Source organism: Sardina pilchardus, chromosome 16 (assembly GCF_963854185.1).
Source record: "Sardina pilchardus chromosome 16, fSarPil1.1, whole genome shotgun sequence".
Classification (NCBI taxonomy): Eukaryota; Metazoa; Chordata; class Actinopteri; order Clupeiformes; family Clupeidae; genus Sardina; species Sardina pilchardus.
Window position 1 is genome coordinate 6,374,376 of NC_085009.1, and position 22,468 is coordinate 6,396,843.

The window sequence follows — 22,468 nt, forward strand, 5'->3', positions numbered from 1 at the left end:
CGCTATTCACAGCTATTTTCCTTCCTGTTGTGATCTGTTTTTAGCAACTTTGAAAAAAAGTGATACAGAGTGTAAAAGTGTGCGATACGGGGGTGGTGAGGGCTCTCTGAACATAATAAAATTCTTCCCGGATCACTCATTCACACAGCACATTTATCTATGCACACTGTTTCATTGACATGAAGATTCCTTGCAACATTGCGTTCCCAGAGGTATTTCCTGTTGTCATCCAAGCACATGTGTGTGTGTGTGTGTGTGTGTGTGTCTGTGTCTGTGTCTGTGTGTGTGTGTGTGTGTGTGTAATCTCTGCTGTCAAGGAAAAATGCTCGTGCTGTTGAGTGTACAACAGAGCGCAGTCGTGACTTAGCGCTCTATGTAATTAGTCTGTCTCACCGAGGTAATGTGTCTGTGTCACACACACATGTTATATCTACTAATGTATCTTTCGTTGGCTGTCGTAATCACACGGTGCAGTTGTCACATGGCGTAATCGTGCGGCCTGGTGCGCTGCTGCTTGCGGCGGCGGCGGCGGCTGTGTTTTTGTTCCCCCCTCTCTTGCCGTAGCCTTCGTCCTACGATGCTGTGGAGCCGGTGGATCTAGAGGAGTTCCTGATGGCCCAGCTGCGCAGCGGAGACGCCCAGCTCATGCAGGAGCTCGGAGACTTCCCCGACGACGACCTGGTGGTGGAGCTGGTGGAGCGTGAGTGCCGCACCGCCCAGCACTCGGTCCCCGACGACGGGTAGGTGGGCCGGCGGGAGCGCTCACACACACACACACACGCATAAACACACAGACACACACACAAATACAAACACAAACGAGCACACACACAGAGGCACACACACAGAGGCACACACACAGAGGCACACATGAAAAACTCAGACACACTCTCGCTCTCACACACACATACACACACACACACACACACACACACGCACACACACACAGAGACACACATGAAGACACTCAGACACACTCAGACACACAAAAACATACATTCACACGCATAAACATGTAGACACATGCAGGAGCAATTACGGAGCACTTGCAGCCTTGAGAGACACGGAAGGCTACATAGCATAAAGTTAGCTCTAATCTCTGTGTACATTATCGTTGTTTGCATACAGAACTATAGTAGCAGCAGGGAGGACATATTTAAGGACCGTGGTACTTAAATATGAAAATATACGTTCTTCTTATCTTAACTGTGGCACTGTGGTATACAAAAATATATGATCCTCCTTCATAGTTCTCATGCTGTTGTGACTCTGAGACACATGCAGTCTTATCATGCGCTATTTGCAGTGTAGACAGCGAACACTACGTGGCATTGTCTGCTATAACGTTTTAGACTAAACAAAATACTGAAATATCTTCGCTCCAAGTCAGACAAGGCTCTTCTGCCGGCCGGTCGGGTCATGGGAAGCGCTGCTGAAGCCACAGTGTAACGTAGCCACAATGTAATGTCTTCATTCATGAAATATTCAGACCAGGCACGGCTCTTAAATGCTTGTCTGGTGAGCTCCCTTGTGTCCATGCGTGCGGTGGCGTTGGTTTATCCTCGGCTCTTTGATTGCGAGAGGGATATAAACTTCATTTACAGCTCTCATTTGCAGCTCTCGTTCTCTCTCTCTCTGTCTCTCACTCAATGGGGATTTCTGTGTCTCCGCAGGGCGGAGCTTGACCCACATGTGAGAGACTGTGTACAGAGCTACACGCAGCCTTGGTTAATAGTCAGTAGAAGGTAAGTCTGATGTAGACCGCTAAAACACATTTAAAACATTATTTTTCCTGACACGTATCATGTTTATGATGTCTACCTGCCTGATTGACAGCTATTTCATCCGTATGTCCATCAAGATTCATTCATATTCACTCAGCACCCCCCTATGACATAACGTTAAAGTTATCTTTTCTTTTATCAGGAATTTAGTTGTTGATAGCAAAAAGTCATACAACACTACATGACGCTATAATGTCCCATTACATTAATAGAACAAATGCAACAATATATGTTGCAGTGAACTTCTCTTTCATTCCTATGCTATGCTGACTATGTGTCCACACGGAGAGTATGCACTGTGAGGCTCCATCATGTTTTGAATGAGATGAACGTGCTCAGTCAAGGTCATGACCTCCGTGGGCATCTGATTTTCCCAGGTGCCAGGGCGATGGGTGGAGCGCCTACTCGGAGCGCTCCGGCCTCCACAAGCTCCTCCAGAGGCAGGTGTTTGAGTCCGACCTGCAGCCCGAGAAGCAGGAGCCCGCGGTACGTACAGTACAGCAGCACTGACCCCTCCTACAAAAACAAACATTTAAACTCCATTCTCATTCTCAATCTCTTTTATTGGATAGTGTTGGCCAATGACTGTATATACAGTATAGTCTTTGGTGTTTGGTGCCTGGTCAGTGATAGAGAGAAAGTGTGATTCAGGACCACAAGCCTAGAAGGTAATGATTAGGGGTTGATAAGGAGTTGAAGATTGTATTACTTGCTTTGAAAATGATGGAAAAGCATGATTTGAATGCCCCACCCCCATTTAATTACATCACCAAATCAACTGCTGTCACAGATGTGTTTGGATAGGACCAAACACGATATGTCATTGCCATCTCCATACTAGCAAATGTTTACAAATATGAAATTTCTCTCTCATTACACACACTCCAGCGTGTACAATATAAACTGTGGTGGTATGACATGTAGAGAAATCTATTGTGCATAGTTTTGGTGAGCACATCCACCCTAACCCAACCCAGAGACTATATCTCTGTGCCGAAATCTGTGGCGCTTTATTCTACGCCGTCAGTGCCGAAAAACCTGTTGTGTGCCGAGGCCTCATCTGAACTGATGCGCAGCCCTGCACAGTGCTGGATGCCTATCACTGTGTAATCACTGTGGGCCTTTTGTATGGATTTCCAGTGAGTGTTAAAGGGGAATTCTGGGGAATTTTAATCACCTTAATCTCCGTTTTTTGATGTTCACGAGCCCCCATGTTCATGCCCCCAGAGTGTAGCACTGTAGCTGCCTGGCTGCTTTAGTTGTTGGTTACAGCAACAGCTGGATAAAACTGATTGATTTTTTTGTACTAACAGCACTCTGTGACCTTGGGAAATGGAGATCTATGTGATAAATCGTCTTTCGTGTGAATTTTTAATGAGTATTAACGGCCCTAATGTGTGACCTGGTCAGTTGTGTCCTCAGGCTGAGTTGACCAAACGTACTAACACGATCGGTTTTCGCCAAGTGCTCTCTTGAAGTAAATGATTAATCTGTCATACGGTGAATGTGAAAGTGAGCTCGTGAGGCTACAACCTTTGAGTATAGCACGCTCGTGTTGTGATCTGGTAACCAGGGAAACGCTGGCAGAGCCAAACCAAAACACGGAAAGTGAAACTGGATTTTAAGATATGAGCTGTGTGTCAAATCCAACAAGTGCACACCTGCATGAAATAGTTTCATCATTACATAGTAGAGAGATTTACCACACACACATTTCCTAGAAGAGAATTGATATTTTCATAGTGTGTAACTTAAATGGAGGCAACCTATTTTTATCTATACAGTGAACAAAATTTTGGAAAATAAACAACTTTGAAATGGAGGAGCTTTGTAGGTGATGAGTGATAGGAAATTGGCAGTGGTGTTGGTGTTGCAATATTGTACAACAGACAGATTGTGCTAAGATTAAGAAACAAGAAGAGCACAAGATACACAGATAGACACAGAATTTATGCGGGTTAATCATAAAGTAAGCTTAATGAGAGTATGAAGATTATATCAAAGGTCTAAAATAGACAAATATAGATATGTCTAGAATTAATTTGGCCTTCAAGGCTTTGATGTAATGTAATTGTTTTAAAGGAGAACTCCGGCGAATTTCACATACTGTAGATCTCCATATCCCGAGGTCACGGAGTACAAAACAAAAACAGTCGGTTTTACCCAGCTCGAGTTGCTACAACCAACAGCTAATGCAGCCACAGCACTACACTCTGTGGGCATGTATGGGGGCTCACGGACGTGCCCCCAGAGAGTAGCGCTGTAGCTGCCTGGTTGGGTTAGCTGCTGGGTGTAGCAACTCCAGCTGGGTAAAAACATTTTGTTTCGCACTGACCGTACTTGGTGACAGATCTATGTGAAAACTCGCCGGATGTCTCCCTTAATGATGACATGAAGTCTGAAAAAGACAAGTACAGTATATTAGACCAGTCTAGAATGAACGGGGCCTTCAAGGCTTTGTTATAAAGTAATTGTTCTAACATATTTATCATCCAGTTATCTCCAACTCCATAGTAAGGCCTGTGTCAGAGCGCTGCTGAGGAGAGGGGGGCCATGAGAACTGGGGGGTGTGAAGAAAGGGGGAGAAGAGGGGGGAGGGGAGGGAGAAGAAGAGATGGAGTGAGAATGTGGAGTGGGCTAAAAGAAAAGAAAGTGTCCCTGTTTTCCCATTACCAGCATCTGGGCACGGATCCCCTCCTGTTTGTCCAAGGCTTACCACACAATGAAGCATGAATATTCATTCACTCTGCCTCCCTCCATCCCCCCTCTCTCTCTCTCTCTCTCTGCTCGGCTTCCCTCTCTCCCTCCATACCTCTCTCCTTCCCTCTCTCCCTCTCTCCCTGCGCTTCCGTCCCCGGGTCTGCCCTGCCAAGTATTAATTATCCCAACCACAGAGTCCTTGTTTCAGTGGTGTACTTCTCATCAGCTTCCAAGGCTGTCCGCGGGAAAAACAGGCCCATTGTCAGTCCCCCCGCTCCTTTCAGGCCAGATCCATGCGGTCTGGAGCAGCGTTCCCCTCTAGTGAAGTCTTGGGCCAGCATTTCTGTTCTCTTGAAATATGGACCCTTCATTTGCTATTGACACATTTGACTGTTTACATAACACGCTTTTAAAGCTGGTTTTCAACTAGATTCGCTTAATTAGTGATGAAAAGCATACTGGTGAAGTTCAACACAGTTACAAAAACCGAGAATCAGACTGCTTTTACTCTAATTGTACACAAAAATGTGATTTAAAGTGTGAGTCTGTAATCAGAGTTTTAATGTCCCACAGTGTCAGGGCGTGTGTGTGTAGTCTCGTGCGGTACCACCTCAGTGACTTTGTGTGGAGGCAGGGGGTTGCAGGAGCAGGAATGCATTGTTTCACAAGAGAGGAAGTGCTAGAACAGGGTCAAGTCTTTGCTTGGGGATTTTACAACTGTGGAGATCTGCAACAGTGTGCATTTACAGTATTAAATGTGTATAATACATACTAATATATACAGTATAAATGATATATTAATGTATGTCCCCTGCTCATATTGTATTGTATACTGTATATCTCATGGATCTGTGTCCTGCTACAAGTGTGGTGTGATGTCTACTGTATAATGTATATCATGTCTCATGGATCCCTGCCCTGCTGCAGGTGAGGTATATATGATGTATACTGCATAATGTATATCATGTCTCATGTCTCATGTCTGATGTCTCATGATCTGTGTCCTGCTACAGGTGAGGTCTCCGTCTCTGGCGGCGCTGTGCGACGAGTCCAGCCGCACCACGCTCACCTCCTCGGACTTCGACCTGCGGGCACTGCAGCCGGACGCGCGCGTGGACAGCCTGCTGCGCTTCAGCAACCCCGACGACCTGGACCGCTTCAACCAGGAGGGGCGCCAGGGCAACCGCCACCCCGAACTCTTCGCCCTCTACCCACCTGCCGACGAGGTACCGTAAAGACTCTAATACCAGCAGCTCTCGTTTTTTTTCTTTTCTTTTCTTTTTTTTTTTCCTCTCGTGGAGCTTTAGCGGATTTGTGGGAGATGTTTGTAATGTCATGGATCCGGTCTGAGCTTGATTCCCAGGGAATCTGCATACTAATGCGATTGAAACCTCTGGTACAGTTACTCGGGACGGAAATATCCACCAAATAAATGCATGCTGATGTAAGACTGACAATTTTGTTTGCCTGGAGGGAGGTTTAAAAGAAAATGTTCAACCACAGCAGGGCTGTTTTTATTATTTTTTTTTAAATCCTGTCATCGGAGAAGCACTGAGACGTTTCTGTTTCGCTCAGCAGGCCTTAATGTTTTGTCTACCGAAAAATATTTGCCTGCACTTTTATTTTTGTGGAAATGAGCGATTGAATCTGCTCGTTGCGCATCCTTTTTCTGAGCTCCTTTCATCAGAGAAACCCTGATGATTTTCATAGCGTCATTCGGTAGCCGTGGCGTCCAACCCACACATAGCTGAGGCTTGTGCGCTGTTAAAACATCTCTCAGCGTCGGCGTGATTGTTGTTTCGGTCTTGACAGCTGAGCATTTTTAGGGGTGAGATTCTGACCACATGCTTCCACTTGAGCTGACTAGCAGCCCTCAATCAACGTCAGAGATCAGCACGGTCATTATGAGCCCACTAATGTGATGTCCTCTCCTCTCTGACCCCCCCCCCCCCCCTCCCTCCCCAACACACACATGCACATTCTCTCTCTCTCACACACACACACACACACACACACACACACACACACACACACACACACACAATTTCTCATTCTCACTCACTCAATCACTCACGCGCGCACACACACACACACACACACACACACACACACAAATTCTCATTCTCACTCACTCACTCACACACACACATGTGCACACACACACACACACACACATACACACACACATAAACTCTCATTTACACTCTCTCTCACACACACACACACACACACACACACACACACATATATAAACTATCATTTACACTCTCTCTCACACGCTCACACACACACACACACACACACTGCAGGATGATGCTGTGGAGATCAGGCCTAAGCCGGAGTGTCCTCGGGAACATACAGGCCACCGGATCTACGTCAGATGCCAAGCCATCAAGTAATCATCAAATTCCTCCTCATCCATTTTTAGCCACAGAGAGACCATTCAGCCAATCATTTGAGTGACATCTTGTTTAGATAGATGTCTCTAATGCCTGGCATTACAGAACACGACGGCTTAGTTAGAGATGGATATGCAATGGACCTGAAAGCAATGTGGAGTATGGAAATCTGTACAGGCACATTGTGCAGCCTGTATTGGATAATTATCCTAATGCTTCGGGGTAGGAGGGCCATTATTATATTATGAAAATGAACATGAGATAAATTACTATAGAAATAGTGAAATGCAACGCTGCATGTAATATTTAAGTGGCTCTTGATGGGTGGGATGTTTCAGGTGGAGGTAGGGGGGCATTTTTTGATTAAATCCCTAGAGGGGTTAAAACTTTATGATTTCCTCTAAATTAATCATAACAATGCTTCATACGCAGAGTAGAAATAAGACAACCAGGCAGATGTTATCACATTATCCAAAGCCTAAGAAAGCATATGAATTTTGAGTACAAATCAGTGGTGGTCTTATAGAACAGGCCAGGCCCTAATTGCTTCCCACAAACACTCACTACTATGTATTTCTCCCTCTTTATCTCTCTCTCTCTCTCTCTCTCTCTCTCTCTTTCTCTTTCTTTTCTGGTTTGAGCAGGTTTGAGATCGATATAGAACCAGTATTTGCAACCATGGCCCTGTATGACCTCAAAGAGAAGAAGAAGGTAAGCACCCCCTCTCTCTCTTTAGCCCGAGGTAGACAGCACAGCGGTAGGTAGGCGGGGTTGTTTTACCGAGATGCACATGTAGACGTCCTTCTCCTTGAGTCCGAGCGCAGCAAGGGGCCGTGAGAAATTCCTAAGCCCTCGTGTCTCTCTGTCTGCCTGGGCGGAGACCCTCGGAAGATGACTTCAATATGAGTGTCTGTGACTTTCTCCGGAGGTCAGTGCCGACGCGACAGTGATGGACTGATGACTGATGGACTGTGTCAGTCTTCCAAGTGCTGGCCAAAAAAGCATCACATGGGTTTTATTTTGTTTTTGTTTATGAGCCTCAGCCTCAGCCTCTATTGTGGGTTTCATATAAAGTGTGTGAGGTCACTGGCTCTGTGTTCCAGAGAGCAGACAGATCCACACCCACTAGGCAGTGAGTGTCGTCCTAATATGTTTCCAGTTACTTGAAAGGGATATGTTATGGTAACTTTAATGAGGGAGGCCTTCCTCAGGGAGGGACCGAGGGTCTCTGTTAAAACAAGTACAAAACAGACCCAAGAATAAACCTATTCTCTCTCGGAAAAACCAGGGCACTTTTGTAGGTTACGAGTTGGACACGACGCACACAATGACTTCAGAAGAGAATGAGAGAGAGACCCTAGATTTTTAAACAAATATTGTAGCACTGTGTGTTCTTTGCAATCCGAAGAAGTACAGATGATTTTGTTTTGGTTTTTACTCTTGCCAAAGCCAAACAGGTGATTAGACAGCATCTGTGCCATCGTAAGCGTCCAGGCAGTTGGTTCACATCTGTGACCCACTTAACGTTCAGCCGAAATCCCGAAATGACTAAAAATATCAGAGAAACAAATTGTAATGCCTTGGAAAAAAAACAAAAAACGTTTTACTGGACAATTCGCACTCCGTTTAACCAGGATTGAATTCTGAAAAATGTGTGTCACAATTGTCATGTGTTGTCACAATTGCTGTGGGGCCTGCAAAAAAACAAAAAGAAGAAAAAAACATATAAAAGAGCGAGTTGCACGTACAAGTGCCAAAACCTCAGAGCGTTCACCCTCGCTGGTCTTGATGTGGGAGATGAAAATAAACGTTTCTGTTTCAAATGAAGGGAGTTGACCCAGCTGTGGGGCAGACAACAGAGCACACTGAAGCCCTCGCTGGGATTGTGTGACGCGCCTGCCTTCCCAGCAACAGGATATTGTATGTCATTGCCTTAAGGAGGGGCGACTTCACTCCAGCAAGGGACGCGCTGTATTAAGTCAGCCTCCTTGACCCCAAACCGTGAAGGAATTTGAGTGTTTTCTTCTGTTAGACGCCAGCTGATCTGTTATCACATGTGTAGTAACTATGCCATCAGAACATGAAGATAAATGGCATTTTAACAGGCCATACTTGTTGCTTATTGACCTTTGGAGATACAGTATGACTGAGTTGAACTGATGTAATGATTTCAAAGGGAACAGCAACCAACAATACTTAGCGCAACTTAGCGCGTTGAAGTGTTTTGTGTGTCCTGTATATGACATTTCTTGGTCAGTGGTACCATTTTGACCGGGACGCGTACTGTATGTGTGTGTGTGTGTGTGTGTGTGTTGAAGAAGGACTGCTGAGCGTAATCGAATCCTTCAGTAGATGTACGTTGGGATTGCATGCAAATGAAATCCTCCCGTGTTTGTGTAGTGCAAGGTTTCCTTGTGTGTGCACACATGCATTTGCATAGGCATGTGCTTGTGTGTGTGTGCGCGGGTGTGTGTGCGCGTGTTCGTGGGTCTCTGTGTTTTCTTTACCCCTGCGAAAGTGCTGCTGACCCTGCCACAGGAAGTAGATTTTGAAATCATGATGATGCTTTTCGTAGAACTCTTCCCTTCACTATCCCCATCGGAGACATATACACACACACACACACACACACACACACACAGACTTTGTGCACTGTGTCAGTGTTTTTTTTTAAATGTTGTCTGCGTGTCTAACGTTAGATCTCTGAGGACTTCCACCTCGACTTGAACTCGGACACGATGAGGGGGTTCCTGCGCCCTCACACCCCCACCATCGACCCCTCCAGCCAGGCCAAGGCGGCCATCTTCTCCATCACACAGCCCTCCCCCGACATCTACCTGGTAGTCAAGGTAAAGGGCATGCCTGGGCATATGCTTCCCTGTCCAATGCATGAACTCATACTGTATGGGTGGTATCACATGCCAGTTTAATTAGGCCCTGAGGACCTAGAAAGTAGGAATATGACTATAGTATGACAAACACTTTTTGTGTGTGTGTGTGTGTGTGTGTGTGTGTGTGTGTGTGTGTGTGTGTGTGTGTGTGTGTGTGTGTGTGTGTGTGTGTGTGTGTGTGTGTGTGTGTGTGTGTGTGTGTGTGTGTGTGTGTGTGTGTGTGTGTGTGTGTGTGTGTGTGTGTGTGTGTGTGTGTGTGTGTGTGTGTGTTTTCAGATTGAGAAGGTGCTACAGCAGGGGGAGATAAGTGACTGTGCGGACCCCTACATCAGCATGAGAGAGAGTGACACAACTAAGGTACTCAACACCCTCTCATCTAGTTCTCATTTACCAGACAAGTCTCCATGGTGCTTTGGTCAGGGCTGGATCCATTGTCCTTCACTTAAAGGGGACATAGAATGGATGAATTGAGTATTGTACTCAATGTGTTCTCTGATGTTGAAATGGTATATATTCAATTTTGATTTATAAAAAGTAAGCTCATTTGCAATTTTACAAGCCCAATCAAAAGTTATATTTAGGCTGGGTATTGAAATGGTCCTTTTGACTAAATGGCGCCCTCTTTGGCAACCACAATTGAACTTCAATTGCTTTGCGATATTTGTCATCACATGAAGGCGTTGTTCTAATTCACCTATGTTTTAGTGGCTATTTCTAAGTTCAAGATTTTCATATGAAGGAGGGCACAACCATGCCTCATGTTCATGATGGCTCTTTGGTTACGCACAACCTCTCCTACTTCATCAAAACCAAGGCCAAAAATGGTTTCCATTCTATGTCTCCTTTAAGAATCTTGTGGAAACCCTTTTCTTTGTTTCCTTGACTGTTTATCACATGTTTACAATTAGAGATCTAGTTCTTCAATAGGTTTCAATGAAACCGTATGAACTAGAAACACATTTTAACAGCTCCACAGTGAACATGTTTCCTTGCTGTTTTAATCACAAATGCTAATAAGCTAGTGGTCTAATGTGTGAGGATGTCTCATTTCAGAATCGGGATAAACTGGACAAGCTGAAGACCCAGGCGGAGCAGTTCTGTCATAGGCTGGGCCGCTATCGGATGCCCTTCGCATGGGGCGTGGTCAACATCATGAATGTGACCACCACCGCCACCATGGAAAGAGACATGGCTGAGGCCGACAGCATTAACGGTGAGACGAAAAAACAGCTCACATGTAGGCGGGAAGCATCTCATCATGCCGTATATCTACAATACCATCATGGCATGTTATATGAAGGGCAGTTTGCTTTTGCAGTCTGTCTCATTTATACTTACAAGAGAAATGAGGTGTTATTAGAACGTTAGAACACTTTTAGAATGTTCGAACATTTTCTTTCTCTTTAGAGTTAGAAAGGACTCTGCTTGTGTAGATAACCAATGTACCTGTGTAATTGTCATTCATCTGATTAAAAAAAAATGGCTGTACAATATGTGTAAAGAACACGATAGCATCAACCAATACAGTATGTGTTCTGTTGAACAGGTAAAGGTAGTTTGGAAAGAAGGGCTTATCTGCCACGACGGAACTCGGAACGCTTCTCGTGTGTGGAGGACCAGTTCAACCTGTCGGGGTTCAAACCTGCCAACATCACCATCAACACCCTCTTCAAACAGGTCCGTCCCACAATGCAAGACGGGAGCCCACTTTTAGCAGGAAGCACCTTCATGCTCCACACACACAACTGACTCCTGAGGGTCATGGGCTACATGCTTTTCTTAAAGGGAAAAATACGGTGTAAAATGGGTTTTAGATATGTCAAGTATGACCATAAGCTAGTCATGGATGAGGGGTGACCCTATCCAGACCCGAAGCATTCAGAACTTAGCCAGTTAACACCAACGGATTTTCCCTTTAACTGTATCTTGTGTCCTATGCCTATTGCAAAGTCATGAGGATAGTTTTATGTTGGCTTGTTTGTTATTTGTTGTTTGTGGTGTAAACACAGCCTCGGGCTACGGCTGAAGAGAGATGTTGAGGAATTCCAGCAGTTGAAATGTCATGACGTGTATCGTGTTTGGTTTGGTTTTGTTCCACGTCACAGAGAGGCCTCGGTTAGCCAAATCACACTTATTGAACCACCCTGTCTTTCAAGCGAGCTGAGCTTGTACTAGGTCCAGCTATTAGCTTCATATCTGCGGCATTCTGCCAGATGACTTGGCCTCAGGGCGTGTTTATTCACTACGGCCCCACTGACGTCTTCCATTCATGTGATGTGTCTAGGAGGGCGACCGCCTGAGCGATGAGGACTTGTTCAAGCATCTGGGTGATATCAAGAGAACGTCAATACAGAGACGAATAAAAACAATACCAGGTGAACTCTAACCCTTATCCACACCCTTATCTAGACATATGTACAGTAGAACCATGTCTTTAAACATTTGAACTTTTCTTTAATTGTGTTTAATTCATCGACATTCGCCTACCCAGACGCCTTGAAAAGTGTCAAGTGTAAATATGTAATGAGTAGTGTGTGTTCAAAGATATCTTATTGCGTTGTGTGTTGGTGGGATATGCAGGTGGCTGTTCATTAATTTGAGGGTTGTGTTTGGCTTTTCAGGTGTAATCAAACTGGAGGTGCAACCGGCACCAGAGACCATGACCGGCTGCCTGTCTCCTGAGCTCATCCTGGTCAAGCCCCTGGCCGAGAAGAGCCCGCGCCTGATCAAAGAGATCCTGGAGTTCCCCTCCAGCGACGTCTACGTCCCTCACAGCATTTACAGGTCATTACACAAGATGTCATCTCACAGAAAGACACACTCTGTTTCCTTCCTGTAAGACCATAACAGATACAGTAGGGAAGCTGTTGGATGATTTCCACTCTGCAGTTGACTCCAGTGCTAGTAACCTGTTAACTCGTAACCTTTGTCCTACACGCTCTTCTTGCTCCTCCAAAAGTTGCACTTGAGTGATGTTATTATTGTCTCTATGGTACTCTGCTGCCACCTACTGGCTTGCTGTGGTAGTGCAGCAGCCTTTCAGCTGCTCAAAGTCAACATCAGGCCCAGACTGTTTTTAATTTGCTGTCTGTTTGGCAAAGACAGTGAGTTTTCACCAGACCATGACACCAGCCTGTGTTTATTTGTTTAATCTTTGTTTTTGTTTAACCTTTATGTTTGTATTTTTCCCTCTTCACAGAAACATCCTGTATGTTTACCCTCAGCGGCTCAACGTGGCCAACCGGCTCACCTCGGCCAGGAACATCACCATCAAAATCCAGTTCATGAGCGGAGAGGAGCACACCAGCGCTCTACCTGTAAGTCATTTTCCGTTCGCTTCGTTGACCAAATCAGTATTATAGCAACGCCACTGCTTTGTCGAGTCAACATGAGCCAGTCTCATGATCTCACCATCCAAAAATGAATTAAGGAAACGTAGGGAATGAATGGATTTACATTCATGTATACTCCGTAAATATGTCTTGCTATTCCAGTTCAGTGATGGTGTTCTCATTCCTGTCCTCAGGTCATATTTGGAAAATCCAGTGGAGCGGAATTTGTTTCAGAGGCTTATACCCCAGTAACTTACCATAACAAGTAAGTGTAATTTATACAACACCTCAATTAACACTGACTTCTATAAACCCTGGTAATGTATTCATTTAGCTGAGGTCTGAGTGGCATATATATACGGTATAGTCGATGACTGAGCGCGCGGTTTGGGTCTCAGGTCGCCGGACTTCTACGAGGAGGTGAAGATCAAGCTGCCGGCCAAGCTGACGGAGCGCCACCACCTGCTCTTCACCTTCTACCACATCAGCTGCCAGCAGAAGCAGAGCCAGGCGGGCGCCGTCGAGGCCCTCGTCGGGTACTCGGTGAGTCGTCGACTCTTCACCACTATGTTCCCGGCTCCTGAGCCGCCCGTCGTCGCCCATGTCCAGGAGCAGCAGGATTAGGGAAAGGTGGACAGGAGAAGGGCGTTCAGTTTCCAAGCACTGTGCCAGAATTGAGAAGTGGACCAGGATGTTTAAGATGTTAAGACTTTCTGATAACTTCAAGCACTGCCTTAAGCCTTGGCTCAAGCCCTGCCTGCTCTTGGGGGAGATACAAGACTGGAACTGAGATAGGGACATCCCATAACTCCACCTGTTTGGCACAAGCTCCATTCAATTCGATTTTGATTTGATTTGATTCGATTAGATTCAATTCAGTTTAAGGTTGCTTTATTAGCATGACTGTAGGTACTGTAGGTAAGCAAAACAGCATTTTTTCTGCTTTCTGATATGATCAATGTCATGATACAGTACGTGATGCGTAGTGTTGTGTTTCTCATTGCAGTGGCTGCCCATAGTTCACACTGACCGCCTGCAGACGGGTCAGTACTGCCTGCCCATAGCGCTGGAGAAGCTGCCGGTCAACTACTCCATGCACTCCCCCGAGGTGAGCGCTGTCACCACATGCCCACTCACTGGACACCAGCCCAGATCTGGGGGGGGGGGGGGGGGGGGGTTCCAAGTACGTGGTCTAGTGACAAACCTGGGTAAGTTAACTCAGAGTAAATGGTAAACCTCCTAGTAGAAGAGCTGTACGGTACTGTAAACAATGCCATTGGGCTCGTGTTCTAGGAGGTTTACCACGTACTCTGAGTTAACTTACCCAGGTTTGTTACTAAATGACGTACAGTACTTGGAATATGCCCCCCTGCTCTGATCATCTGATCTCAGATCAGTGATTGACGAGTAAGGCTGGTCACTGAGTGTGTAAAGGAGTGAAGTTTGTGTTTGGCTGAGAACAGAGGTGTGGATGATGATGATGATGATGATGATGATGATGATGGTGATGTCCCCGTAGAGGATACCGACTCAGGTGCCTCCTGTGAAGTGGATGGAGAGCCACAAGGGCGTGTTCAACCTGGAGCTGCAGGCCATCTCCTCAGTCCACACCCAGGTATGTTGTGTAGTGGAAACACACACACACACACACACACACCCGCATGCGCACACACACACACACACACACACACACACACACACACACACACACACACACAGAAACATGGACATAGTCAAACTTAATAAAAACAAAAAAGTTGAAATCAACTTTTGCACACCCACACCCACTCATTGCATAGATATACACATACTTAAACACACACACACACACACACACACACACTCTTGTTCAAGTGCGTACACACTCACACTCCTCCGCCCCCCCCCCACCCGTGCCAGGACAACCACCTGGAGCGCTTCTTCACGCTGTGCCACGCGCTGGAGGGCAAGGTGACGTTCCCCATCCGGCTGCGGGACGAGAAGATCCCGGAGAACAAGGTGGAGCACGAGCTGAAGCTCAGCATCGTCTCGCTGTCCTCCTCGCGCCTCGAGCCGCTCGTGCTCTTCCTGCACCAGGTGCTGGACAAGCTCTTCCGCCTCATCATGCAGCCCATGGTCATCGCCGGCCAGACGGGTGAGAAGGACAGACACACACACACACACACACACACACACATACACACACACACACACAATCACACACACACAGAAACACATGCACGAACATGCACCCAAGAGTCACATGCATTTTCATAGACGAACACACAAACAAACAAAGCAATTTTAAGAGTATCTCAGGACAGGTGCCTCGGGGACACAGCTCATTGAGTTGTTGAAAGGAGCACAATGTTACCTTAGTGTTTTAGCCGTTTGATTGGTCATTTAGGTCAAGGTGGCATGCAAATGATACAATACTACTACTATTAGTGGCATGCAAATGATATAATACTACTATTATTATTACCGGTAATAATAATTGACGTTTAATAGACTTACCAGAAGTAAAGCCCTACAGCTAGAGGAGAAACACCATACTGCTGTTCTGGAACACTGACCATATGGAGCGTTGCATCCCTCAGTCTCCAAAGTCCTCTAAGTACAACTCCTGTCCTCTCCTCTCGTCTGCCTCCTCACAGCCAACCTGGCGCAGATCGCCTTTGAGTCGGTGGTGTCCATCGTCAACAGCCTCCACAACAGCCAGGAGCTGGAGAGGGACCACCAGGGCCGGAACTGCCTGCTGGCCAAGTACCTGTACTACGCCTTCCGCCTGCCCGAGACTCAGGGGGAGGTGGTCAGCACAGGTGAGGGACGCAGCCCCTGTACTGTCTTTGTTTGTTTGATTGATTGATTGTTTGATTGATTGATTGACTGATTGATTGATTGTTTGTTCATTTATTAAAGTATATTTTAGGGCGTTTTGCCTTTACTCACATAAGATAATGAAAAGTGACTAGAAGCGAGTAAGAGAGATATGAGATATGAAGTCGGTCCCCGTGGGGCACTAAAGGCTGCGACGCGCTCCTGTGTCTGTCCCGCGCATGTGGCGCGTGACGAGAATCACATCATCAAAGCGCATGTGTGGGATTTTGTGTGCTGTCCAGCCATTTGGACCGTCCGTCAATGGACACATCACGTGCCAATGTGCACAGAGGAGCATACAGTACAACTTGCTTTAGAGCCCAATGTGTTACGGACGCTACAGCCAGTTGCACCCCCTGCCCCTTTGCTGTCTACAGTATGCTACAACTGCTGACGTCAGTCTTTCTTCATAGCTGGGATTTCTGTAATGCAGAGCAGTAGGTCGTACAGTTGTTTGGTTTGGCGTTCACTTGAGCTGGCATGACCTGGCTGGCGTGACTCCATCAGGGCAGAGAGATGAAAGCCCCTTTCTGTCTCTGGTGCAGTGCATGTGTTTGGATTTCTCGTACAGTATTCCCTTGTTTTTGTTCAGTCAACATCATACTGTTCAGTCTTACCATGGCCTTTCAGAGGAGTCACCGTTAAATACATCAGTAAAGGGCATCCATTGAGATTAGCACTTGCTGACTGTCTCTCTCTCTCTCCCTCCCCCCTCTCCCCCTCTCCCCCCTCTCTCCCTCTCTCTCTTTCTGTCTTACCCTCTCCCTCTTCCTCTCCCTCCCTCTCCCTCTCCCTCTTCCTCTCCCTCCCTCCCTCTCTCTCTCCCTCTCTCTCTCTCTCTCCCTCCCTCTCTCTCTGCTGTGGCATGGCGTGGGCAGGTGGGCACCAGCTGCACCCAGAGGCGCGCTACAGCACGCTGGGCAGAGCCACGGCCAGCACGGTGGGCAGCATGCTGCTCCAGTCCAGGGTCCGCAGCAGCAGCAACCCAGACATCCCCGTGCCACAGTCAGCCGAGGACACCGAGGTCAAGAACATCATGTCCGGAAAGGTACCAACACACACACACACACACACACACACACACACACACAGACAGACATGCATGCGTGTGTGGTATCTCATTCAGAGATATCTGCAAGCATTCATGCGCACACAAACACACATGCATAGTTCACTATTCAGTTTCATTCGCACTGACAGCATCAGTATGAGCAACTGTATGATCAGTATTTAGTCACTAATACTTATGTATTTTTTCAGCAGGGTGCCAACCATCCCAGTTGTCGGATGTCAACATATGTGGACACCAGTGCTACTTCAGCAGGGACGAAGCCCGTTAATAAAAAGGTAGGTACCACACAACCCATGACCCACAACTGATGAGGCTCTGTTTACAAGTGTTTACATTGTAAACATATATCCCTTAACTATCACTCTGATTGTTTTGTCTTCAGATGTATTCATGTTGCATTGTAATGTATTTGAACTCAATTGGGGCCTTCATATTTGTAACATTTAGTCAGTGAATTTTAGTACAATTTTAGGTTTGAATACTAAAACCATATGGAATATGGATAGGTAGTTTTGCCAATCTCATTGTCCACATCATTTTATAGCAATTCCATGAAGAGCTCGCTCTACAAATGGTGGTCAGCACCGGAGTCTGTCGTGAAAACGCCTACAAGTACGCCTGGTTCTTCTTTGAGCTCCTGGTAAGCCTGCCACTGTGTGTGTGTTCTGTCTGTCTGTCTGTCTGTCTGTCTGTCTGTCTGTCTGTCTGTCTGTCTGTCTGTCTGTCTGTCTGTCTGTCAGTCAGTCAGTCAGTCTGTCTTTCCTTCGTTCTTTCTTTGTCAAGTCCTACTAATGTCCGTGAAGCTGTCCATCTCATGTCCGTGTATGTGTGTGTTCAGGTGAAGAGCATGGCGCAGCACGTCTCTCAGATGGACAGGAAGTCCATGCCTCGCCAGGGCCGCTTCTCTGACCGGTTCAAGGACGACATCACCACCATCGTTAACGTGGTGACGGCCGAGATCGGCACGAGCCTGGTCAAACAGAAGGTAGCTTAGCGTAGCCGCAGGCCTACTACCTCTTACACTGTACTGCCTTCATTATTTAATTAATACTTAATAATAGTATAATAATTAATAATAAGATGAAAAATGAAATTGATAAATAAATATTTCATTATTCAAATGATAAGCATGTTTGAGAAGCATGTCCTTCTGTTGTTTTCTGGATGCGGCTGTATCAAACTTATATTAATTTAAACCTCTACTTTGAAAAGTGGCATGCCTAAGAGAGGTTAGAAATATCCAAATGTAACTCTTTTTGTTGGGGATGAAAAGATAAGTCCGTGCTGATGGCCGGGCGGGGCCACATGTAGTGAACGTTGTCATCAATCATCTCTCTGCGCTGGTGTTGTTGTGCCCTCAGGAAACGGAGCAGGCGGAGAAGGTGAACATCAGTCTGGCCTTCTTCCTGTACGACCTCATGTCCCTCATGGACCGGGGCTTTGTCTTCAAGCTGGTCAAGTCCTACTGCAACCAGGCAAGACCCCCCCCCCCCCCCTCCACTAATAGATACCACTGCATCTGCTCACATTAAGTCTGTGTCTCTAGGCAACAAATGACTTTACCTATTGCATTCACAAGAGACATACCAGAAACATTGGCTTTGCATGCTATATGTTTATTTATGTGTTATGATAGGGTACATAGTGCTATATTAAGTTGTTATGAAGTGGACAGACATGTGATGGAGGGTATTGCACATCTATTTCAGTATAATGTAATGCTACAGTATTATTTTAGAGGTGTTTGTGCTCTTCCTTGCAAACAGAAGTGTGTTGTGTGTGTGTTGCTACGCCGTTAATCCTGTGTCACTTCCTGTCGTCCTCCAGATGAGCGCGAAGGCCGTGTCCATGACGACGGTGATCAGCACGCGGCTGGAGTTCCTGCGGATCCTGTGCAGCCACGAGCACTACCTCAACCTCAGCCTGTACTTCAGCGGCCCCGCCTCCGCCCCCGCCTCGCCCTGCCCCTCCATCTCCTCGCAGGTCTGACCACCCGCGCCAGCGCTGCCCTTAGCCTTAGCTACCTCCATGCTAATGGGGCAGTTAGGTCCAGTCCAGCCCATACTAGTTTGACGTCAGTTAAATTCAGAGGTGGACATTGCAGGTTCAGAAAGTAAAAGTCCTGCCAAGTATTTGATCCAACCATTTAGTAAACCAGTTCATCCTAATTAGGTAGATAATAATAGAGAATTATAATATTACATTTTATTTGAGGCGCCTTTCATGGCACTCAAGGACACCTTACAACAACAAAAACAAGAACAACAACAGCAATAATGGTAATAAAAATAAATCACTAAAAACAAATCTGCAATAGATAATGAGGAGCTGGGATGTCGCGTATGGTTAAATTTAGCAGCTTGTTAGGTGTGCAAATCCTATGCTAAGGATGTCACGTTGTGATATTACAGTAGATCATGCTATGAAGTCATTCTCAACAGCAAAGGAATATTATTTATTTATTTTCACTCTCTCTCTCTCTCTCTCTCTCTCTCTCTTGCAGACGTCAAGTTCGTGCAGTTTCCAGGAGCAGAAGATCCTGGCCATGTTTGATCTCTCTCAGGAGTTCAAGCAGCAGCACTTCCTGACCGGCCTCCTGCTGACCGAGCTGGACGCTGCGCTGGAGATGGAGCAGGACGGGTGAGTCCCGCGCAGCCGCTACATCACACGCCACCGCCGGGAGAATGTTATCACAAAAAAGAACAGTTGGGATCAGCACTCAGGATAAGCTCCTAGGCATAGGAGGAGTCAGTTCATATTGAGGAGTCAGTTATATTCAGGAGGTCCTTTGTTCCTACAGCAACCAGACATTTTAACAAGAGCTGCTGACTATCATTGCTGTTGTGACATATGTTGCAGAGATTGCTGTGATTATTTTGTCCTATCTGTGCCTTACAGACGTGACCATATTAAAAATGATATATCATATATAATTGATATTATATAATATATAAAAAAAAAAACAGTTGGGATCAGCACTCAGGATAAGCTCATAGTCATAGCAGTCAGTTAATATTGAGCTGAATAGAAATATATCTATACGACACACACAGACGCTTGACCAGGGGCAGGTCACTATATGGGTCATCTCTCCACCTTCTCATGCACCGTTGGCCCGTGTGTGTGTGTGTGTGTGTGTGTGTGTGTGTGTGTGTGTGTGTGTTGTAGAGGGAAGGTGCAGAGGAAGGCCATCAACGCCACGTACAGCCTGCTCTGCGCTCACGACCTGGACCACCGCTGCATGAGGCCGGAGGTGCGCGCCAAGATCGCCGCTCTCTACCTCCCCCTGGTGGGCGTCATCATCGAGTCTATCAACTCCCTGGACTTCACAGGTTCGCCTCCCACTTGGGCCAGACACACTCAGCCATATGCATTTAATTTCTCATGGGGCAAATATATGATGTGTTATCTTGCGTAGTGATTATAATATGAGATCTGTACAACATAGCAATGCATACCCATACTGGTGTGTTTGTGACAGTGCAAAAACTATGATTACTGTAACTCTTTCAATGAAGCACATTTTTAAGCATGAGCTGGGTTTATGTTTGATGGTCTGTCCACTCTGGCTTGATTCCACAGTATCAGACACGCGCGGCGGCAAAGCCAAGACCACTGGCCCTGAGGAGGACCCTGATAACGTCAACCCCATCAATCAGAATATTGCCATGGCGATCGCAGGAAACCCCTTTAACACCTTGGCACGGAATGCACTGGCTTCCATGGCCTCCATGGTGAGTGTGGAACCTTCCTCCCTCTCTCTCTCTCTCTCTCTCTCTCTCTCTCTCTCTCTCTCTCTCTCTCTCTCTCTCTTTCTTTCTCTCTCTCTCTCTCTCTCTCTCTCTCTCTCTCTCTCTCTCTCTCTCTCTCTCTCTCTCTCTCTCTCTCTCTCTCTCTCTCTCCCTCTCTCTCTGCATGAGCAAACGCCTGCTTCGCTTCTGAGAAAGTGTCGGAACATGTGACCGATGGGAGAGAGTCAAGGTGAACGAACACAAAAGCCAAAACCACAACCGCCACTTCCTCCTTCGCCTTCCTGTTTTCCTTTGAGATGTCCGGCGGACGTGTCACGCTCTCTTTTGTTTCCCTCTGACCCCCCCCCCCCCCACAACAGTCCACGAAGGCCACCAGCACCCTGACCGCCGAGACCAGCCGCAACCTGCTGGTGTGCTTCCTGTGGATCATGAAGAACGCCGAGACCGGCCTGATCCAGCGCTGGACGGCCGACATGCCCTTCGCCCAGCTCAGCCGCCTGCTGGAGCTGCTGACCATCTGCGTGTCCTGCTTCGAGTACCAGGTGGGTCTCACGCACACACGTTGAACGATAACTAGATGAGAGTGTGGTGAGGACCTTAGCTGTGTCACTCTTTTATCATGCTGATGTAGGCGTCAGCACAGTCGCTTATCTCCCCCTGCTGTAGCACCTTCTCAACACACACACACACACACACACACACACACACACACACACACACACACACACACACACACACACACACACATCGATGTAAAAACAGTGTTTGTCATACTAAAGTAATATTCCTACTTTCTACTCTAAAGACACATTTCAGTATACAGTTAATACGCACACACACACACGCGCGTACTTTATGCATGTTTTTGTGTATTTGATGTATGGTGCATTGTGTGTGTGTGTGTGTGTGTAGGGGAAGCAGAGCTCAGACAAGGTGAGCACCCAGGCGCTGCAGAAGTCCCAGCAGGCCAAGGCCCGTCTGGAGGAGGCCCTACTGGGGGGGCAGGGGGCACGGGGGGAGATGATGAGGAGAGCAGGGGGTGAGCACACATACACACGCACACACACACACACAGAGACCCACACACACACACACACACACACACACACACACACACACACACACAGAGAGATGTGAATGACTTACTTTTTACATTGTTACATATGTATTTAGTAATTTATCAAAAGTATTGGATAAACACTGTGTAAGAATATCTTATCTTTACGTACCAGTTGATACTTTGAGAAAGACTTTCACACAGCTGTACTGGATGTTGCTGCATCTTGTGTGTAGAGCATATTTGCATGTAGTTTTCATATGTGAAATGTTGGTTTTGTTACCCAGGCAACGAACGAACGATGGGCTACCGAGAGAACCTGCGCTGGAGGAAGGACCTCACCCAGTGGAGACAGACCAACGACCGGCACGATAAGTGAGTCCCAACGTGTTTTGGTCCACCTTGGAACGTTGTGTGTTGAAGTTTCTGACCTACATCACTGTTCCTGATTGTTTCCATAACAACCAGGATTAGCGTTATTAACAGTCGTTAATATGGTTATTATGGTATATTAATGCCACCATTTTGATAGTCATACACGATCAACCTCCAGTAGCGTAGCAGTGTGTTGTGTATGGAATTTACAGACGCCTTTGGTTTATAGAGCAATAGAATGATGTAC

General features: G+C 46.5%; 1 protein-coding gene across 3 annotated transcripts in view; it reads left to right on the forward strand.

Annotated features, from left to right (window-relative positions):
- dock8 (dedicator of cytokinesis 8) overlaps nt 1-22,468 on the forward strand; it is a 45,338-nt gene that overhangs the window by 11,561 nt on the left and 11,309 nt on the right. For 2 of the 3 annotated variants that reach the window (XM_062517021.1, XM_062517024.1), the window contains 31 exons: nt 565-740; nt 1,674-1,745; nt 2,162-2,270; nt 5,498-5,710; nt 6,794-6,879; nt 7,528-7,594; nt 9,583-9,732; nt 10,051-10,131; nt 10,828-10,987; nt 11,321-11,451; nt 12,059-12,149; nt 12,396-12,558; nt 12,974-13,091; nt 13,301-13,371; nt 13,505-13,649; nt 14,113-14,214; nt 14,626-14,721; nt 15,006-15,240; nt 15,743-15,907; nt 16,844-17,013; nt 17,226-17,312; nt 17,582-17,677; nt 17,876-18,022; nt 18,399-18,512; nt 18,865-19,020; nt 19,541-19,677; nt 20,206-20,369; nt 20,620-20,771; nt 21,149-21,331; nt 21,702-21,828; nt 22,134-22,221. In XM_062517021.1, coding sequence (XP_062373005.1) covers nt 565-740; nt 1,674-1,745; nt 2,162-2,270; nt 5,498-5,710; nt 6,794-6,879; nt 7,528-7,594; nt 9,583-9,732; nt 10,051-10,131; nt 10,828-10,987; nt 11,321-11,451; nt 12,059-12,149; nt 12,396-12,558; nt 12,974-13,091; nt 13,301-13,371; nt 13,505-13,649; nt 14,113-14,214; nt 14,626-14,721; nt 15,006-15,240; nt 15,743-15,907; nt 16,844-17,013; nt 17,226-17,312; nt 17,582-17,677; nt 17,876-18,022; nt 18,399-18,512; nt 18,865-19,020; nt 19,541-19,677; nt 20,206-20,369; nt 20,620-20,771; nt 21,149-21,331; nt 21,702-21,828; nt 22,134-22,221 — 4,052 coding nt within the window. The remainder of the gene's footprint in view (nt 1-564; nt 741-1,673; nt 1,746-2,161; nt 2,271-5,497; nt 5,711-6,793; nt 6,880-7,527; nt 7,595-9,582; nt 9,733-10,050; nt 10,132-10,827; nt 10,988-11,320; nt 11,452-12,058; nt 12,150-12,395; nt 12,559-12,973; nt 13,092-13,300; nt 13,372-13,504; nt 13,650-14,112; nt 14,215-14,625; nt 14,722-15,005; nt 15,241-15,742; nt 15,908-16,843; nt 17,014-17,225; nt 17,313-17,581; nt 17,678-17,875; nt 18,023-18,398; nt 18,513-18,864; nt 19,021-19,540; nt 19,678-20,205; nt 20,370-20,619; nt 20,772-21,148; nt 21,332-21,701; nt 21,829-22,133; nt 22,222-22,468) is intronic. The other variant, XM_062517022.1, reaches the window with a different exon arrangement.